General features: G+C 47.5%; 1 protein-coding gene across 2 annotated transcripts; it reads left to right on the top strand.

Moving 5' to 3' along the window:
* The first annotated feature begins 5,695 nt into the window (after nucleotides 1-5,695).
* On the top strand, nucleotides 5,696-17,634 carry LOC125918151 (calcipressin-1). 2 transcript variants are annotated; one of them, XM_049624190.1, is made up of 4 exons: nucleotides 5,696-5,900; nucleotides 9,118-9,291; nucleotides 12,921-13,080; nucleotides 15,908-17,634. In XM_049624190.1, exons 1-4 carry the CDS (start codon nucleotides 5,814-5,816, stop codon nucleotides 16,078-16,080), a joined length of 594 nt encoding a protein of 197 aa, XP_049480147.1. In that variant the 5' UTR covers nucleotides 5,696-5,813; the 3' UTR covers nucleotides 16,081-17,634. The 2 variants fall into 2 exon arrangements, with proteins under 2 accessions (XP_049480147.1, XP_049480148.1); XM_049624191.1 differs by having other exon boundaries at nucleotides 5,812-7,262.
* The last annotated feature ends 3,550 nt before the right edge of the window (nucleotides 17,635-21,184 follow it).

The following is a 21,184-nucleotide window of genomic DNA, read 5'->3' as shown; positions in this document are numbered from 1 at the left end:
CTGCCAGTGAAAGCATTTTTGTTCATAAATTCTACATGATTTCAGCTCTACACTGGGCACCTTATAAAACATACCCTAAAAATAGGCATTTTAAAAAGACATCAGTGGCATTAAAAGAAGTGAAAATATAGTAAGCTGAATATGTTCTTCCCACATGCAGAAGATTTTCAAGACGGCTACCATAGACTCTGAAGAATCATAGGCCTCCAGTAGCGTCCCAGGGGTGGGGCCCCCAAGTCTGGACTTGATGGCTCAGTGTCCCCCCCCCCACCCCACCTGGGTGACCTGCGGGCTCCCACACAGCAGGGACGGAGAACATATGTCCCGGAATGGGACTGGCACCCTCTGAGCACACATGTGCCTTTACCGATGCTACACCACGTCCTGTGACAAAAAGGAGTGGCATGGCCTTTGCTTAAACCAAAGACACAGGGACACCGTTCAGTCAGGAACACCAAGGGCCATGGCCCTTTGATGCCTGGTGAATTCTGGCTCTTTGTGGGACTCAGATGGGCCCTCCCTGGGGCAGTCTCTGAATGTCACAAACATTTACCAGCATCTCCAGGAAGCACAGAATGAGTGCTGTTGCCCCCATGTGGCTTTCGCTGCAGTCAGGGAGATTTGCCAGATAAGAACGTAACTAGGAGGAGAGCCCAGAGGGTCACTGGGTTAACGGAAGGGCGTCTCCTAGAGAAGCAGTGTTTGTGATGGGCTTTAAAGGATATATAGGGGTCTGATGGGCAGAAGAGAGAGACAAGAGAGTAGCTGGCTGAGGGCAGTGAGGAAAACAGGCACAGCTGAGGGCTCCATGGCCGGGAAAGGCCTCAAGCCTCACTGGGCATCTTGCTTCCACCCTGCCATTTGCTCTATTCTGAACTAAGATACTGGAGTGGTTCTGTTGTATGGAAGTCAAGTCCTGCTCAAAACCCCCTGATGGCTGCCACCTCAATCAGAATTTAAGCCGAGTTCTTTCAGGGCTCAAAGGCTCCCATGGCCTTGTTCCCAACCGCTTTCTCCACGCTTCTCCCCTGCAGGGCCTTGAATGTGCCAAGATTCTCTTGGCTGGGCGCCTTGGTGTATTCTGTTCCCAGGCCCAGAATGCTGTTCCCCAGCATCCCACAGTTCAGTCTCCCACTTCCTTCAGATCTGATGCATCGACATGTCACCTTCTCAGGGATGCCTTCTCTGACCAGTCTCTCTTTCAACGTCTTTCCCCAGCTTTTCCTGTCCCCTCTCTGTGCCTTTCCCCCAGCACTTACCACCGTCTAAACACACTGTGTACTTTACCCAATTATCTTGTTTCTTTTCTTTTCCTTCTCTTCCCATTTAGAATGTCAGCTCCGTGAAAGCAGAGGGTTTTGTCTGTTTTGTTCACCCTTGAATCCCCAATACCTACAAAACTGCTTGGGTGAAAGAATGGATGGGTGGATGGATGGGATGGGTGGGTTGATGGGTGGATGGATGGATGGATGGATGGACAGATGGATGGATAGTTGGATGGGTGGATGCATGCATGCATGCATGAATACTTAGTAAAAGTCATCATCTTCAACCTAAGGAACAATGGGAAGTCGCTGAAGTTCGTCCCATGGGAGAGAAACATGATCAAGCTCGGCTTCGGGAAGTTACCTGTTGTGGGAATTATGTACTATCCTGGAGCCATAAGAAATTGGCCACCGTGAGGCCTGTTAGAAAGGTACCGCAGTCGCAGAAGCCGCCTGAAGTGCTGTGCGGGGAGTGCAAAGTGGAGGGTGGTACAGAGAATCCACAGACCTCTCCCCGGACCTGCGGGCAGGGCACCTAGAAGAGGAAGACATCCAAGATGCCCTAGACAGTCCAGCCAGAGCAACTGAGAGAACAGAGGTGGGGAAATGAGCTCCGACACCAGAAGGCGCAGCTGCCAGGGGAGCACGGTGCCGTGGTTCCCTGGAACCAGCCTGGAATCTGCCGTTGATAGACCAGGGTGAGTCCTGGCTCCCTTAAATAAACTGTGCCCTTCTCAACCTCAGTATCACGACAGGTGAAGTAGGAAACAGAGACGCGGTAGTGTTTCAGGCGCCCTGCTCAGCGCTCTGCCAGCATCACATTGTTCGATCCCGCTCCACCGCTGAATTGGATGTTAACCAGGGTTACAAGCTGAGGACAGGAACACCCCCCTCGGTTAACAGCATCGATCAGACTGGGAAAACGGTAAAGATGAGTAAGCGTGAGGTCCTAGGTCTCTCCATTGTACAGTAACCGAGGTTGGAGGAACAAAGCTCCATGTCAGAGGCAGAAAGGGCTCCAAATATGAAGCAACAATAAAACAATTCCATTATCTCAGAAGCTAAAAACTCACCTAAGCCCTGAGTTTCTTAGCGTTCAAGATGAATGCTCTTTAAACGCGTACCTTTTATCTCAGTCAGGTATGTCCCCCGCCCCCCCCCCCGCCCCCCCCCCCCCCCCCGCCCCGATCTTTTGTGAATTGCCCCATTCTTTGCTCTGCTTTGGTTTGCACATCAAGGTCCACACTCAGTTTCCCTTTCTGGTCGTTTCGTAGAACCGTTTCCCTGGTGGTGGCACATTCTTGGCAGAGGTGCAACCTCCTTGGGGTTTATAAGGACGCGCTGAGGTCATCCTAACTCTGCTTCGGGAATGCTGTAATGGAAATGGTGGAATTCACCCTAAACCTCAGTTTTTCCTCCCTGAAAATAAAAAACTTCTTAGTGAAAATATGCTCTTACTGCAAGTTAAAGAGATGAATTTAGGATTTTTGTGGCACGAATGGAAGAAATGCAAAACATCTAAAGCTTTCAGTTGACTAAAGCATTTCATTTCTTCTTCAACTTCTGGTGTCAGTTTTACTATTTTAAGTGCAATTTTTGGTATGCTTCTCAAGAGCTCTAATGGGACATTAGGCCCTGCTTTCTTCAAATCACTTCTATCCAACTAGCAAACAAGAATCAGGAATGCACTTGTCTCCCAAATGACAAGGGATACACATGTAGGAACGTCTACTTTTTTTTAATACTTGTTTTGGAACAATTTTTATCCTCCATGAGGACAGGCACTGTTTACAATGTAATGCTTTTGCATAGGACATTTAGAAATCCAAGTTCCCGTATAATAGGCAAGCAGCTGAAGAGCGGACATTCCTAAAAAAAAAAATTTTTTAATGTTTATTCTTGAGAGAGAGAGAGCATGGGGAGGGGCAGAGAGAGAGGGAAAAACAGAATCTGAACTAGGATCCGGCTCTGAGCTGTCAGCACAGAGCCGGATGCAGGGCTTGAACTCACGAACCGTAAGATCATGATCTGAGCTGAAGTTGGACGCTTAACCGACTGAGCCACCCAGTTGCCCTGAAGAGTGGGCATTCCTGATGAGAACTGTCAGATTAGCAGATGAAGGGAAACTGAGATGCGTTTAAAACAGTGTTACCTCTGGGTACAGGGACGAGACAGGTGTCCTATCCCTTTATAACGTCCCTGCAGCCAGGGCTGGAGCGCCATGAAGGAGCCTTGCCACTCAGTGACGTACTTTGAAAACCCTTATCTGCTCCATGCCTCTCACACAGTAGCTGAGGAAGCCGGTGCTGGGGGACCGTAGGTGCCCCTCTCTGGTCCAAGGCCCTGGTCACTTTGTGACCCAAGGGGTTTTGCCGAAAAGCATTCTTTTCAGCCCCCCTACAGTTGGTCACTGGTTTGAGCGCCTCTTCTGGGTGTAAAAATGGGAGCACTCAGGATCACAATTTGATCCAAATGGACCTTAAAATCAAGTCAAAGGCAGGTACAGAATCACACATTAGGCTTTTGGGGCAGCCTAGTGAGAGAGCAATCATTTATCATTTATTTTTCAGAGCAGAAATTTGCCTCTTCTTTCTCCTCTGACCACCGTTTAACTCTATTTGCTAAGGTGGATTCCAGGAGAAAGAGAAAAAGCAGGGGGTGAGGGGGTGGGGGGTGGAGGGGGACCATGGGGTGGACGTGGACATGGCGGGGCAGGGGGGAAGGGCGGTGCACCTCAGAGCCCTCCGCAGCCTCTCTGGAGGAGGCTCCTGTGTCCTACCTCCCCCTCCCTTTCTTTCCCCTTAGCGCGTCCCCCCCGCCCCCACCAACGCCTCCCATACCCGCACTACCACCGCCACAACGTGCGTGTGTCAGGGACAGGCTGCCGACAGCACTGAAAATACGGCACGCCCAAACACACGCTACCCATCGCCAAGCACCATCTCATGCGACCGTATCCCCGTGCGGTTTGAGGCATACCCGTACTATTCACAGTGTTCCAAACTGTTTTAGAATATATGCATTTAGATCTTTTCGGGTTGGGAGTTATGGGTAATTTGGCAAAGTGAACACCATAACTGGTTTCTTACATAACTCTACAGTTGGCAGTAAGGCAGCGCGCATTGAAATTAAGCAATGCTCATTCATCCAAGAAGACTTGACTTTTCCTCCTTTGGAGGGATAAATGCTCCGGTTTCGTTTTGCTCCATTATTGGAGACAGTAATATTATTGGCTAACTTTAATGGTTCTCTGAAGTTAATTCTTACATGTGAATGGCAGAGTTCTAGTTAACTTCTGGAAGCTTAGGAGGTGTCTCTGTGTGCCGCTGGACTAGACAACGCTTTTAGAAGTAACTTGAGTGCTTTTAGGTGATAATGCAACTGGGGAGATAGGGAAGGACGGAGGACCCAGGCTGCCACAGGGATCTAAACTGGAAAAGTGCTTAGCACCTCAGAGTTGCAGCCTTTGGGAAGAAGGGGCAGATGTTTCACCTGAAAAGGGGCCCGTTTTCAGGTACGCTCTCCAACCTTAGCATGCATTCCTTCCATTTCTTCTTCCTTTTCTATGAGAAGAAAAATGCAACTTTCAGTCTATGTGTCTCAAAAACAGGACAGCTGATCTCAGTGTTTTCTTTTCTCAACTCCAGAAGCTAGATTCTCTAAAATGTGTTTGAATCTTTTTCTGAATCTAGTAGCTCCTAGAAAATGATCAAAGTGTTGCATCTTCCTGGTTTCCAGATTACAATAGTAAAATTTTCCAGTGAAGAATCCCAGGATTGCTTGAGGAGCTCTTCTCACATTCCCACTGTGGAATACAAGTGAGAATGGGGACATTCATCCAGTAAAGTTCAATTAGGGTGGAAAAAAAGCGCCATATTTCAAAATGAATTCCACTTTCTTTTTTCTTTAAAAACAGAGTTCGTTGACCAAGAAAGATTTCAAAACGTTTTCTCTAATACCCCAACATGAAACTTGGATTGAGGTTTTCAGGGAATTACAGGGATCAAACAACTAGCCAAGGCTTGAGTTTCCAGGTTTCCCAAAGGCTCAAAACTCCCCCAGAGGCTAATTACTGTTTACTGCTGAGACCTTCCTCATTTTTCTTCCGTAACATTTTCCATCTTAAGAAGGGTGGTCCCATTCAGCTGAGGAGCATGGTGTCTGAGTGGCTGAATGGAATTACTACCAGTGGAAACTATGTTGCAAGAGGAGTTGATAAAGCAGCTGCAAGGCAAACCTTGGCTGTTTTTTCCATCCTCCCCAAGCAAAGTTAATTAGCATAGGGAAAATGACTAAGGTGTTGACGTCACCTCTTTCCAGTAGAAACTTACACTCTGTCTCTGTCTGCCTAAAAGCATGCAGGACTGGACTCAGGAATTTGCTGTCCAAACAGGATGCTCTAGAAGCGGTGCTTTTTTTTTCCCAGGGGGCTGGACTTCGGTGCTTTATAAGGGCCTGCTGGAGCGACAACCTCCAGCCTCTTGCAAGGGACCGTCACTTGGGGCTTGACTGCCTGAGTCGCTAGTGCTTTCGCCCTAAGAAAGCAAGATGCACTTTAGAAACTTCAACTACAGCTTTAGCTCCCTGATTGCCTGTGTGGCAAACAGTGATATCTTCAGCGAAAGTGAAACCAGGGTAAGGCTTCTAATATAATGTGATTTTTGAGAGGTTTCAAAGCACTGTGTTAATTGGAACTAGCAGCTGAAATATTTGCGGGGGTGTGATGTGGCTGTCTTGCGGGTTTGGGGGTTTTGAAATAAGTCCAAAATATTTGGTGCTTTATCAAACAAAGCTGTTGCCCGAGGGATTAACTGTGATGGAATGTTTAAAACTCTCAATATTTGACAACATCCAGGTCCCTTGACCAATCAGTAATGCAACGTTTTAACATGGTTTGTATTTTTCATTCTGTGTAGGTTGTAAGCAAACTTTTAGACGGAAGCTTTTTCTGGCCGTGAACAGAGCATTTCACTTTGACATCTAGAGATCAGAACAATGTAATTTTATCTTAGGAAATAAATATCGCAAAGCTATTTGTATGTCTGTGGTAATTACAAGGGCCTGTCCTCAAGTTTTCAGCTTCCTTTAGCTAGGGAAAATGCAGCCATAGCAAACAATAAAACTGGATAAATATCTTAAGTTTAAGTGTGGGGAAGCAGCTCTCATTGGTGGTAATCAGTATAATTAGTCATTGTAATCACCGTGCTTTTCTTCTTCATTCGATTAAGATGTAAGATTTCCATCAGTAGCTACCCAGCTGTCTAATTGATCTTTAACAATATTGTATATGAGTGAGTTCTGTGTGTTGTGTTTGGGGAGTGGTGTTCGCGCTATAGGCTTTAGAGCCCATGCCATATTGGGACATGTGAAAGATTTTTTTTTTTTTTTAATCAAATTGAACTGCACGAGTGTGTATGATGCTTGAGAGCTAGGACTGTGGTTTCTGAACGAGATATCAGCACATTCTATGTGTGAAAATCCCACAAAAGCTACGTATTTCATATTAGCCTTATGTGAGTAAAATCATTCTTTATTCAATCAAAGAGGGACAGCGTCCAGCAACTATAAGAGCTAGATCCCAGCTGTCAGAACAAATAAGATTATTTTTTTAGGAGAATGGCGTCATAGTGATGTGGATTTAACAGACTCTGTGCTTTTCTCTTGTGGTCTGGTCCTGAGCCCTGACTTGTATTCTAAAAATATTCCTCAAAGTCATCTCCCCTAAATTCTGAATCATAACTCCAAAACTAAACAGTGGGTCACAATGCCTATTGATGAGGTCATGCAAAATTCCAAATATATATGCACAGACCCTGCGCCAGAAACTTGCTTGAGCTCCCGCTGGAGAGAGGTGGGGAAAACGTCCGCCAGCAGCCAGATGAAATCCTCTGGGAAGCATCTGCTGTGTAACATTTTTCTCATTCTTTGCCTCTGCAAAACCCCTCAGAGGTTTTCATAAACGAAAGCAAAGCCACGGGATTCAGAGAGAGAAAGTTGGTGAGTTGTTACCACCCCCACCCTTGGAACAACCTGCCTGGTGCGCACGGGCTGACCGCCCCCGCCCCCGCGCTGGAACACAAGTCCTGTCCTGCCCGTGAAGCCTCTTGCGCCTGGAAGTCCCATGCCCTTGCCTCTCTCTAGCACTGAACATTCTTGAAAATGTTCTCTCTTGTAAGGCGTCCCCTCTCCCCTCTGCAGAAACTGCTTTCCGCAGGTTTCCAAGGTACTTGGTGCGCCCCGCCCGCCTCCTCCTCGACCTCGGTCCCCTTTGTAGAAGGCGCGCCCCTCCCCCAATGGGACCCTCAGCCGGCCCTTTCTGCCTTGCGCAGACTTCCCACCACCTGTCCTTCCTGTTCAGTCTGGAAGAAAAGGCTCGGAGGGTAGGACGCCTCACCGTCCATACAATCTTTCTGGAAGTTTTGACTGTCTATCAACTCGGTCTCTGGTTGGAGCCTTGAGACCTCGCTGTGGTCTCCCATCTCGCCCCACACCCTCCCGCAAAAGCCACCACCCTAGGACCCAGCCCAGCAGGGGACTCTCCACACAGCTTCTCCCAGAAAGCTGATGAGCTCCTTCCTGAATCTAAGCCTAACACCCTTGGACTTGGGCATTTCCATCCTAAGAACTCATGCTGTTTTGTAATTTTCACTAGGTGTTGTAACACTAGAGCTAGAAACATACATACATTGTAGCCCGCATGCAGAAATGGATCCATTTGTGGGAGGCAAACCGTAAGAGACTCTTAACTGCAGAGAACAAACTGAGGGTTTGCTGGAGGGGAGCAGGGCGGGGGATGGGCTAAATGGGTGCTGGGCATAAAGGAGGTCACTTGTTGGGACGAGCACTGGGTGGGGATGAGCACTGGGTGGGGGTTCTACTCCTGAAACCAATACTACTCTGTATGTTAACTAGCTTGAATTTAAATAAGTAAAAAAAATTTTTGAAAGGAAAGAAAGAAGTGGGTCCATTGGCAGTACATTAATTTTTAAACCAGTATTATTTTAGAGAGTTAAAAAGTAACAGACTCAGTGGGAAAATAATAGGGAGATTTCTTTTTAAACCTCTTCCTTTACACTGAGAAATGCAGGGTTTCTTATTAACTTCATTGTTTCCCAATGCAGTAAAATTAAAAAGAAAAAAATTTTTAATGTTTATTATTTGAGAGAGAGAGACAGAGAGAGACAGAGAGCAAGCAGGGGAGGGGCAGAGAGAGAGGGAGACACAGAATCAGAAGCAGGCTCCAGACTCTGAGCTGCCAGCACAGAGCCTGACTCGGGGCTCAAACCCACAGACCACGAGATCATGACCTGAGCTGAAGTCGGCTGCTTAACCGACTGAGCCACCCAGGTGCCCCTCCCCCAGTGTTTTTTTTTTTTTTTCCAAATGAGTTCCAGTGTTTTTAAGCCCTAAAGAAACATCTGATATACACAGCCACTCCCTGTGTTGAGCAGTTGGGGTGGGAGTTCACTAGGCCTGGGAAGGTTGTTGGACATAAGGAATTGTTTGGGGGGGGGGGGGGGTGGCAAATTACCAAGCTGGACATCCTTGGAATGTCCTCCTTTCCTACTTTCAAAAGAATGTTTCTGCCACTGGTAATTGTTTTGCTGACTGAATGAATTTAAGAAATCCTACATTCTAACTTTCTGAGAAAATCACCTGTATTAGAATTTAAAGGGGCCAAAAGCAAATCTTCCTTGAAGGGGTAAGGCTGGCTTTTCTTGTCTAAGAAAGAAGTTGGGTGTTCTCGAAATGACACGAATAATTCCCTTCCTCAAGTGGAAATGCGATGTAGTCGGCAGGACTCCTATGCGGGTATATTTTAACTCCTTTTATTTTTGTTATTACTTTTCAGGCCAAATTTGAATCCCTCTTTAGGACATATGACAAGGATATCACCTTTCAGTATTTTAAGAGCTTCAAACGGGTCAGAATAAACTTCAGCAACCCCTTATCTGCGGCGGATGCCAGACTCCAGCTGCATAAGACTGAATTTCTTGGAAAGGAAATGAAATTATATTTTGCCCAGGTGAGTTGAATGCAGTGACACACCTGCTTCTCCCTCTCACCCTTTTTAAAAGTAGCTTAGACATTGATTATGTTATACATTGATTTTTTTTTAATGCATACGCATTTCAATTGCAATGTTGGAATTAAAAGTATATCCTGGGGGCGCCTGGGTGGCTCAGACAGTTAAGCGTCCGACTTCAACTCAGGTCATGATCTCACGGTTCATGGGTTTGGGCCCCGCGTCCGGCTCTGTGCTGACAGCTCAGAGCCTGGAACCTGCTTCAGATTCCCTGTCTCCCTCTCTCTGCCCCTCCTCTGCTCACACTCTCTCTCCTTGAAAATAAACATTAAAAAAAAAAATTTGTTAAGTAGATCTTATTCTGTACCCTTCCTTTTTCACTGTGTATCATCCGTGATCATTCTACCACAACATTAAAATGTGTTTAATAAGATCATTTCCAGGTACGTAATATTCTACCATATAGATATTTCAGACATATTTAAGCAGTCTTTACTGTCAGACATTTATCTTGTTTTCCAATGTTTCACTATCACAGATAAACCTGCAGTGAACATTGTTACATCTCCACCCTTTTTTTAAGCATGTTTATTTTGTCATTTAAATGACAAAAGCAACACGGATTAACTGAAACAATCCAAGTACGGTACAGAAGTCCCTAAAGTAAATAGATAGATACATTTCTCCACTCCCCCTTCAAAGCCATGGCCTCACATAACCACCTTTGAAAATCTAGTGTGAATCCTCACACACTTTCCCCTTCACATATACAAACACACAAGTGCATGAGTATGAGTTAATTTGCTTGCACAAAAAAAAAAAAGGAATTACTACAGCCTTCTCTTTTACTTAGCAGTGTATCATGGACAGCCTTTCTGGTCAACGTGCCCGGCTGGGTTGATTAAAAACTCTTAAGAATTCATTTTGAGGAAGGCAAAATTCATACTCTAAATTTTGAATGTCCCGCCTATTTAAGAAAACATCAACATGGGGTGCCTGGGTGGCTCAGTCGGTTGAGTGCCGGACTCTTGACTTCAGCTCAGGTCATGATCTCACAGTTTTGAGATCGAGCCCCGTGTTGGATTCTGCACTGAATGTGGAGCCTGCTTGGGATTCTCTCTCTATGTTCCTCTCCCGCTTGCACGCTCTCTCTCTCTCACTCTCTCAAAATAAAAAAGAAGAGGGAGGGAGAGGAAGAGAGAGGAAGGAAGGAAGGAAGGGAGGAAAGAGAGAGAGAGAAAGAAAAAGAAAGAAAGAGAAAGAAAAAGAAAAAGAAAAGAAAGAAAAGAGAAAGAGAAAGGAAAGAAAGAAAGAAAGAAAAAAAGAGAAAGAGAAAGAAAGAAAGAAAGAAAGAAAGAAAAGAAAGAAATCAAACAACAGCATGTGTTTAAAAGCAAGCGACCTCCAAAATGGCCCTTGACCTTGGGATGAGTAGAGCTGGGAGAACCTTTCCTGCTCATTCAGGAGGGTGGTAGTTAAGAGTACAAGGCTGTGGGCGTGGCTAGTCTAACACTCTAAGATTTGTGCAGCATGTTTCCAGGACCTGGCTCAAGGGTTAGGGCTACTGACTTGTTTCAGACCAAGAGCAGACCTGAGCGGGGCCTCACTCTGTGCAGGTTCTCAGCAGCACCGAGCCTCCCTCGGTGGAGAACCAGCCTTCTGCCAAGTGCGGGCAGCCGCGTGGGCACAAGGCTGCCAGGCCTGGCTGGAAAAGAAAAAAAAAAAAAGAGTTAACCAGACAGGTAGCAAACGCGAAGAAAGCCTCCTGGTGGCAGGAGTCCCAGCCCCGGGTCGCTCTCGAAGGGCTGTGAATGGGTTTGCCGTTTCTCTTGCTCACCACCCTTCTGGTTCTCCCCCACCCTCCAGACCTTCAATGATAAGGTGACCCATTTTCAAGGCAGCTCACAAAGTTCTATATGCTGTTGCATCTGGGGTCCAACAGGTTGGCCGTGGAAGGGGAAGGAGCTTCTCAGGTGCAGTTTTCTGGTTACGTCTCGTCCCCACGGGGGCTCTGAGCTCCCCAGGCCAGTAGAGGAGCGGAACCTGTGGAGACACTTCCTGACCCTGGGAGGAGGCCACCTTGCAGGCCCTTCAAGTATAAATTAGAGCTAGGATGCGCTGCCCCCTGGTGGCGGAGCAAAGCACGGGTTTTTGACCTTGGCTCTTTAGAATGACTTTGTCCTTCCACTTTTTCTGATTATTAAAGTAAATGCACGCTCAGTGTGAAAATTTGGCGGGGGGGGGGGGGGGAGTGGGAGATTAAAATACAAATAAAACCCAAACTGGTAAGATTTTGATACAACATCTTTCTGGGCAGCCCTCTAACTGCACGGAGAGGACTTCTAAGCCCAGACTAGAACCATGGGTTATCGTTTCATGCTATTTTTTAGTTTTTTTTAATTTAATTTAACTTTTTTAGGTTTACATCCCAGTTCATTAGCATACAGTGCAATAATGATTTCAGGAGTAGAATCCAGTGTTTCATCCCCTACGCACCACACCCAGTGCTCATCCCAACAAGTTCCTCCTCGATGCCCCCTGTCCATTTAGCCCATCCACCCAGCCACAACCCCTCCAGCAGCCCTCAGTTGGAGTCTCTTATGTTTTGTCCCCCTCCCTATTTTTATATTATTTTTGCTTCCCTTCCCCTATGTTCATCTCTTTTGTATCTTAAATTCCACATATTCAGTCTTATGATACTCGTCTGTCTTTAACTAATTTCACTTAGCATAATACCCTCTAGTTCCATCCACGTTGCAAATGGCAAGATTTCATTCTTTTTGATTGCCGATATGTACATACATACATACCGCATCTTCATCCATTCATCAGTTGATGAATGACATTTGGGCTCTCTCCATACTTTGGCTATTGTCGATAGGGCTGCTATAAACATGGGGGTGCATGTGTCCCTTCGAAACAGCACACCTGTATCCCTTGGATAAATGCCTTGTAGTGCAATTGCTGGATTGTAGGGTAGTTCTATTTTGAATTTTTTGAGGAACCTCCATGCTATTTTCCAGAGGGGCTGCACCAGTTCGCATTCTCAAGATAGTATATATATTTTTTTTTAATCTCCTGGCAGGTGGATCTTTTTTTTCCTTCTTTGCTTTTGGCATCTGATTTGGAACCGCAGAGGAAGGGAATTGCGGGGTACCACCGGGTGGGCGGGGGCCCTGGGACCCCAGCCCCACTTTGCCCTCCCAGAGGCTGTATCATCTTAGAGCTGTCGCTTAGCCTCTTGGAGCCTCTGTTCTGCCTTTGTGACCTGAGGAGCTAGAAGAAATGGCTGAGATCCCTGTGGCGTCAGCAACAGTGCTTTACTTGGTCCATTTCTACTACGACGCTACTCCTTTTCCACCAATCTCGGTCCGTGGTGATTCCTGGCAGTCCCTGTGCCTGTGGGTCCCAGTCCTGGGAGGGCGCTCTGACCATGCTTGTGCCGTCACCCCTTTGCCTTCTCCATACGGACTGGGTCACGAGCCCCCTCCGGAACCGCATGCGTTCTGCCGCCCAGACGTAGGCTTGTCCTTTTGCGCCTGTCCTCCACAAGCTGTCACTGAGCGCTGCCGCCTCGCTTGGGTTCTGTCCTCCAGAAACCATGCGCCTGTATTTTATTCTCTCCGCAGACGTTACACATAGGAAGTTCCCACCTGGCCCCCCCGAATCCGGACAAGCAGTTTCTGATCTCTCCTCCTGCCTCGCCGCCCGTTGGTTGGAAACAAGTGGAAGACGCTACTCCTGTCATAAATTATGATCTGTTATACGCTATCTCCAAGCTAGGGCCAGGTAAGCGGTGCTCTTGGGTGGGAGCAGGGAGACAGATGGGCAGAGGTGGCGTTCACGGGCCCAGACGGAGATGCTCACCTGCCTCAGGGAGCGCCTCCCCCCACTGTGGCCCCCCCGCGTGTTTTGTGAATGGTTTCTAGTTGTTTTCATCTGCGACTGTAACTCAGGTTGCTGGGGACACGCACACCTGCCTGCCTCTGGCCTCATTCCTTAGCGGGTCATGGGTACCAAGCACCGTGACCCCTCGTTGCCAGCGTCACGGGAATCCTTCCCGTCACCCACTGAGCACCAGCCCCAGGCCCTGTCACTCCAGGATGAGCAATTAGACTTGGAAAGGGAAAACAAACCACCCTACACGTTAGAAATTTCATCTTTAGTCAAGGTGGTTGGTCTGATTCTCACCTGCTCCTTTGAATGTTCAAGGGAACCGTAGGGCGTAGTGAAGAAAGGGCCCCAGTCATGCACGCCCCCTCTTGGCCCCATTGGGGTGCTCCCCAGCTGAGAGAGAAGAGTCTTCAGTCCTCCGATGGGACGAACGTGTGCGTGTTCGGGGAGATAACAGGTGCTCTGGCCTCAGTCTTCTTCTCCATACAGTGGGTATTACCCAGCGGAGCTGTGAGCCATACTTTGAGACCGTTGTGTAGAAAGCACTTCAAAACGTGCCTGGCCCATAGGCTGCGCCCAACACATGATTTTTGGAAACAATCCGATGTTGGTGGTTCCTGTCCTACCTGCTGGGTTTGGGGTGAGCGAGCGGGCAGGTTCGTGAGGATGTCTTAGGGTGAAGCAGTTTGAGCTCCTGCCCTGTCCACAGAGCAAACAAATACTGAGACCATTTCTTCTGGACCAGAAATCTGATGATACTCCTTTGGATTGAGGGGTTTATTTCACGGACCATCAGCAGTTTCGTGCTGAAAAGATCACATTTCTGAACACACTGCCCCCAGCAGAAATCGCCTCCGTGGGAGAAAGCTAGAATCCCACTACTCACTGCTGATGGTGGTGTCAAGGTCAAGGTGGACCTGGCCAGTCCAAGGAAGCACGAGCTCCTGGCTGAGGTGCCTTAGCCGAGCTGAGGGCTGGAGTCTGCCGGGACGCTAGACAAGAGAAGAAATGGGTCCTCCAGCTGGGGGAGGTGACAGACTCCTCCAAAGGCAAGGAGTGCTGCTGAAGGCAGTCCTCCCCACTCCAGAACCTACCCCTCCTTTCTGATTTGAGAAGCCCTTTCAGAAAACAGACATAATCCAATCCATTCGCCCTTAGTTTACGTGACAGTGAGCTGGAACCAGATCTCATACTGGGCCGTGCTTTGCTGCCCGAAGGATTGCAAAGAGTTTGCAAATGTGGCCCTACACTGAGGCTTTCTGGACCCTGGCTGATGGGCAGGTAGATAAGGACCCTGACCGGACGGCTCTGATCTTGTGACCCTCCACCTCAATTCCCTCCCTGACAGAACTGAGGCTCGCTCACCTTTTCAGATGCAATTGCCATGAACGTTCCAGATAGAGAACAGGCAATTTCCTTTCTTATGAGGAAAAGTGCCTTCTGTGTTCAGAGGCGTCCCCAAAGCAGCGGGGGGCGGGAAGGTCTGGAATCCGGCTGGGGAAGAACACACAGAACTTGAAGGAAAACCCACCTCTACACCCCGAGGGGGCGGAGCCAGCCGAAGCAAACCGCCCTCCCCCACCTGCTTAAATCGTAGCATTTCTACTACTCCCCGCTTCCCACCAGTCAGGATCCGCGCCCTATTTGTCAACATTAGTAAAACCAGGTGACACTTAACGGGCCTGTGGACCATGCAGCAGGTCCCAGGCACTTAGCTTGTACTTACCTGAGCAGCTCTGTGAGGTCAGTGCCATAATTATCCCGTTTCTCGGAGGAGGCCGTGGAGGGTCACAGGAATGCGAGGGGACGTGCCTTCGCACGGGCTCCAGGTCCTGAGTGGAGGGAATCAGAGGCCACGTGTGGGCCCCCCTTGTGGCCTGTCTCCAGTGCGAACCGCCTCGGTGGGAGCCTCAAGAGGGAGGCTCATGGGGTGCCTGGGTGGCTCAGTTGGTTAACCATCCAACTCTTGATTTCTTTTTTTTTTTTTCTTCATAATGTTTACTTATTTTTGAGAGGGAGGGAGAGACAGAGTACAAGCAGGGGAGGGGCAGAGAGAGAGGGAGACACGGAATCGGAAGCAGTTCTCCAGGCTCCGAGCTGTCAGCACAGAGCCCAACGAGGGGCTCGAACTCACGGATCGTGAGATCATGACCTGAGCCGAAGTCTGACGCTCAACCCCCTGTGCCACCCAGGTGCCCCCCGACTCTTGATTTCTGCTTGGGTTATGATCTCACAGTTCATGAGTTCTCTCTCTCTCTCTCTCTCTCTGTCTCAAAATAAATAAATAAACTTAAAAAAGACGGAAGCTCTCGATGTCCTTTCCTAACGCGTTTTATTCGTGCACTGTCTCCCCAAACACATCGCACCACAATGGGGAAGCCATCTGGGTATTTTAGGAGGCCTGGTGGACACGTTAAGTGTCATTAAAAAATATCCTCCTTCCGTTGCTTTCATATGCCTGGATTCAGTGTTTGAAAGCAGAATAATATATAACGGTGACTCTGTGTGTGTGTGTGTATGTGTGTGTAATTTTTTTTTTTTTTCCCCACTAGAACCACCAAAGAAATACCAATCCAGAGCATATCTGGCTGTGTCCCTCGGTCCCCATTGAACGTCCGCAGAAGCCAGGCCGAGCAGACCCATACATGCTCTTCCGTTTGCTTTTGTTTCTTGGCTCTCCGGTCCTTGCCCGAGTTACCCTGCATTTCTCTTCTTTCCCCAGGGGAAAAGTATGAATTGCACGCAGCGACCGACACCACCCCCAGCGTGGTGGTCCACGTCTGTGAGAGCGATCAGGAGAACGAGGAGGAGGAGGAGACGGAAAGAATGAAGAGACCCAAACCAAAAATTATCCAGACCAGAAGGCCAGAGTATACGCCTCTCCACTTAAGCTGAACTGGCGCCCGGAGGAAGAAGTATTCCGAATCACACTCACGGAGAGGAATCTTTTTCTGTGCAAGTGGCCGCTCACGACTGGGGAGGTGGCAGCCGTGATCGCTGCGGCAGAAATTCCAGTTCGCGTTGCTCAGAAGAGAATCAAGGCTTTGTCCTCTGGTTCTAATGCTGGGCATACGTCAATGTTCATGGCTTCCGGGAATGTCCTGGGCCAATCACTGAAGTTTAAGGTGATCGCACGAGGACATTTGGGCACGTCTCGAGAAAACCGATAACCGATCGTGTTTTGTACTTGTTCTTTTCTGGTAGGTTCTGTCTTTTGTCAAGGGCGGCTTGATCCCTGGGTGTGGGGAGAACCTTCTGTTTCCAACCAGCCCAATGGGCAGACTCTCTCTACTGGTAGGAAAAGGCACCGCGAAGCCACAAAGCGTCCGGTGCAGAAAGGCTGTGGAAACAACAATGCAATGTGGGAATTGTAGTGTTTCATTTTTCTCCCCATCACGTTCTAATGTTTGTGCATGTATATTACGGATTTTCAGAACTAACCTCTGTTTGTGTATAGTTATGCCATTGTTGTGTTACATCTTTTGGGAAGATAGGAAAGCTTGAACAACCGATCACCTTTCCAGATTCATGATTTCTCTGCGACAGCACTCACACGTGGAATGCACCTGGAATACGTTCATTCAGCATCCTATCCATTGCAACATAGCCCTTGTGCTTTGACAGAAGAAGTCGATCTGAAATTCCCACGTAGAGTTTCACCTCGTAAAGTGCAGAGAACAGCAGTTTCACTGCCAGCATTTAGTGGGTGAGAAATTTTAGGTTAGGTGTTTGGGGTCAGACATCGGTTCCATTTCTTTCTTTTCCGTGGTGGTTTGTACACATGAATCGTAGCCAAAATACCTTTCTGGGGAACCGTTGGTGGAGATAGTTGATTTTTGTTTTTTTAACCCCACTAAAACATCGAGATAAACCTGTAAATAAAGCCGATAGCATATTTTCATTCCCATTTGTACACTCGGGTGAAAAATACGGCAGTGGAATTGTAGTGTCAGAATATTACCCTACCTGTGACTTGTATGTTGTAGAAAACGCTGTTAAATGTCGGACAGGACTTGAATTCAAAGCATGTCAAGTGGATAGTAGATATGTGGTGGAATGCTAGGGACTCAGTGCCTTTTTCCCCATTGATTCCTGATGGAATTGTTACACTAGGTTAACGTCTGTAATTTTTTTCTGGTCGTAATGTGTGTGTCTGGTAAACAGGTATTCTATTTTGGCCTTACAACACCATAACGAAATTTGTCATTTTGAAATCCCTAACGCCCAGTAACAGTGCATGCTTTGGAAATTTGGAAGGTGGTTTTCTTTAAGAAGCAAAGGCATTAGGTTGTTCGTGTCAAGAAATCGACGGGATGTTCTCAAAACCCTGTTTACAGTACTTGGTGAGGTGTTGGGGGGCCATGAGGGAGAGACCATTGCCTAGCTGTTCAAGTGTTCCTGGCTAAGTGCTTTTAAACTGGAGAGGCTAACCTCAAAATATTTTTTTTAACTGCAGTCTATAATAAATCAACACAATATCCTCTTTACGGAAAGCTTGATCTCTGTGCCCTTTTATTTCTGATGATCGGTCTGTGAACCCTGTGAACCTTGCCGTCTCCAAAGGACTCCTTCCTTCGTCAGCTGCCATTGAGAAACGTGTGATGCTTTCCTGTGGTTCGTGGAGGGTTAACCGCACTAGCACCTAGTAAAGCGGAAAATGGAGAAAACTGAAATCGGGAGTCTGGGTATTTGCTTTGTGGAGGGAGACGAGGAAAACCCTGTTCCCCAGTAAAACCACCAGCTCCAATAAGCAACAACGTTTCTGATCGGTCATAGGAGGAGCTGTCTTTCCTGCTAGAAGCCCAGGCAAGACACTGAATGACAAAGGCCAGTTAATGTTCCGGAAGTCTGTCTCTGAGCCTTCCGTCTGAATCCCAAGCAGCCTTTCCCCCCGGAGCCCTTATGACACGTGGCGGCGTGCTTTCTGTGCGTGCCCACAGAGGCCCAGACAATCCAGGGGTTATTGGCTGAACTCTAGCAGACGACATTAATCTTGATCAAGGTTAACATTGGGCACTTTTCCGTGAACGCTCACATGCTCTTGTGTTTTTTCCTCTAAGAATAGCTCCTCCAGTCGTGTCCAGGAGAATTTACATATTTTCAACCCGTCGATGTTTGACGTTTAAACATGTTGGAAAATCCATCTTTTAGTCGGGTGGCCAAATCTGATTATCAAGCAGATTCACTAAGTGACCGCCTCGTGAGGGAGGGGGCTGCCATTCATCGTCCTGTTGAGTAGCTGGGAGCCCAGTAAGCCCAGTGTGCCAGCCCAGGATCCTATTTCATAAATAACCCTGGAATAAAATCAAACCGTGTTGTCAGCTGTCACCCTTCGCCACTGATTGAATGTGTCCCTTAACTAGATTTTGATAGGATGTATTTCTGATCTGGGGGTAACCGGCTTAAGGGTCATCCGAGGAAAGAAACCCGGCCCCCCACGAAAGGCATGCTAAATCCAAGGGACGGGTCGTGATGGATGGAGAAGTGTTAACATTAGTCAGTAAACTCAGATTTCCGGTCGGTCCCCTTTGCCCACCTGGGAAAATATAAGCAGATGGTCCCGCTGCCCACAGAGCCGACAAAGCCTAGAGTAGAAATCACAAGTCAACGAACATCTTCACTCAGGACAGTGATGTCAGGTGAACAGTTCTGTGGCAGCCTCAGCTGAGCTTCTGAAACTCACAGTGCATGTGATTGCTGGTTACCAGGCTGATAGCCATGAAGGGCCCCCGGTCACAAGCGTGCTCAAGACTCAGACATCTCTTTGGCCCTGCTCCTCAGAGGGCTCCGTGAAATGCAAAGCAACGGACACAAAACAGGCGGAACCGTGCAGAACACGCCCTTTGCCACTGATTGAACGTGTTCCTTAGATAGATTTTGATGGACTATATTTCCTTTTTTTTTTTTTTTTAAGTTTATTTTTATAGGGCACCTGGTTGGCCCAGTCGGCTGAGCGGCCGGCTTTGGCTCAGGTCATGATCTCACAGTTCGTGGGTTCAAGCCCTGCCTCGGGCTCTGTGCTGACAGCTCAGAGCCTGGATGGAGCCTGCTTTGGATTCTGTGCTTTCCTCCCTGTCTGCCCCAACCCCACTCATGCTCTGTCTATCTCTCAATAAGTAAACATTAAAAAAAAAAAAGTTTATTTTTATTTATTTTGAGAGAGAGAGAGAGAGAGAGAGAGCAAGCAGGGAAGGGGCAGAGAGAAAGAGGGAGGGAGAGAGAGAGAGAGAGAGAGAGAGAATCCCAAGTAGGCTCCGCTCTGCCAGCACAGAGCCTGACATGGGGCTCCAACCCATGAACCGCGTGAGACCATGACCTGAGCAGAAATCAAGAGTCTTGTCACTCAACTGACTGAGAGCCCCCCAGGTGCCCCGATAGGATATATTTCTGATCTGGCAGTAACCAGCCTAGGGTCATCCAAGAAAAGAAACCCAGCCTCCGTGAAATGTATGCTAAATCCAAGTGAAGGGTGGTAATCGATGGAGAAGTATTAACATTTCATGCGGCTATTAATACTTGGATTATGAACATTGATTTGCAGTCAGCAAGCATTTAAGATTTTATATTTCCAGAATGGAGTGTGAAATCAGTGCCCACAGGTGATGGGGGTTTTCGGAGAACTTTAATTTTCAGTGACATGTACAGAATTCACTACAAAGGAAATAGATCTTATCAAATATGAAATTGCAAAGGATTAACTACAGTATATGGACACGTTATGGCCAAAAAAATGAATCAGCAGCTGGGGCATGTCGTGCTCTAAATGTATTGTCATAGGTTTGCAGAACTCTGTGCAATATTTGCCTCAATATATTAAGTGCCTATCAAGTAACAGTCATCGAAAGGTCAATTCAGACCTGAAATTATAAATAACCTGAAAATTATTTGGGAAGAAGTCAGAATATATGTAAGAAATACATTCTTTCTCCCCTAATTCTCTGGTCTTCTGACTCCTTAAAGACACGTAGGGGATGTTTTTTTCTTTTCAAGTAACGCCACCCCTCTTGGCAATCTCTAATTCACGTCTGAAATTCTCACTCTTGTGACTCACCAAAGCTACATGGCAATCAGGTAGATGGATTTTATTCTCACATACCTCATTTTCTTCAGCGCCGCCTCTCTGCTGTGCGTGAAAGGTCATTTTAATCGTGGCTGTGTTTATGAACGGCAGAAGGAAATTATGTGAAAGCGATTGAGATGTGGTGTCTGCATTCAACATTTCTTTTTCCAGATTCTGGCTAGGGATACAATGACCGTTTGACACAGCAAATGAGAGCTGACCGGCTGCCGTAGCCGCTGCTCACCGTTCTGTCCTTCGGTGCCATCAGGAACCCCCTCCCGGCTGACATTTAAGCTCTGGTCACATGGAATTTTCCGTGTGTCTAACTCACCATATTCTCTCTTTCCTATGCACCATCCCCCATGTTCCCTGTGCCTAGACCCTTATCCCGTTGCCCCAGCCCAGCCCAGGCTAACTCCGTAATGATGTGCCCCCCACGAGAGCAGGCCCATGTCTGTCCTAGCCACCTCTCTCTGAATCACTAGCAGCTACCACTGTGCCTGGCCAGTGGCGACCAATAAATATTGCTGAGATGATTAACTGACTCACTGATAGTTGTCCTACAGTTGCATCACTGATGTCTCCCTCCCCCTGAGAATCATTTCCAGCTGCTACTGCTGAGTCTCCCATTATGTGCCATACTTCCCCTTTGTAATATGTATTGACTTCTTAGCATAAGAATTAAATTGTTTGTCTTCCTTGTTAGAACCTAAGTCAAGTGGAGGCAAGATTTCTGGTAGTCTGTGCCTCAGAATAGACATTCAACACAAGTTGGATGGATGGATGCATGGATGGATGGATGGATGGATGCATGGATGGATGGAAGGATGGATTGGATGGATGGAAGGATGGATGGATGGATGGATGCATGCATGGATGGATAGATGGATGGATGCATGCATGCATGCATGGGTTGATGGATGCATGGATAGATGAGTG

The sequence above is a fragment of the Panthera uncia genome, unplaced genomic scaffold (assembly GCF_023721935.1).
Source record: "Panthera uncia isolate 11264 unplaced genomic scaffold, Puncia_PCG_1.0 HiC_scaffold_49, whole genome shotgun sequence".
NCBI lineage: Eukaryota > Metazoa > Chordata > Mammalia > Carnivora > Felidae > Panthera > Panthera uncia.
The sequence above is the reverse complement of the archived record's forward strand: the minus strand, read 5'-3'. Positions and strand labels throughout refer to the sequence as shown.

Excerpts from the sequence above, each read along its gene's own strand:
- LOC125918151 (XM_049624190.1), top strand. The coding sequence starts at position 5,814 with ATGCACTTTAGAAACTTCAACTACAGCTTTAGCTCCCTGATTGCCTGT. Across the intron at positions 5,901-9,117 it reads TCAGCGAAAGTGAAACCAGG|GCCAAATTTGAATCCCTCTT; the intron begins GTAAGGCTTCTA and ends ATTACTTTTCAG. Across the intron at positions 9,292-12,920 it reads TGAAATTATATTTTGCCCAG|ACGTTACACATAGGAAGTTC; the intron begins GTGAGTTGAATG and ends TTCTCTCCGCAG.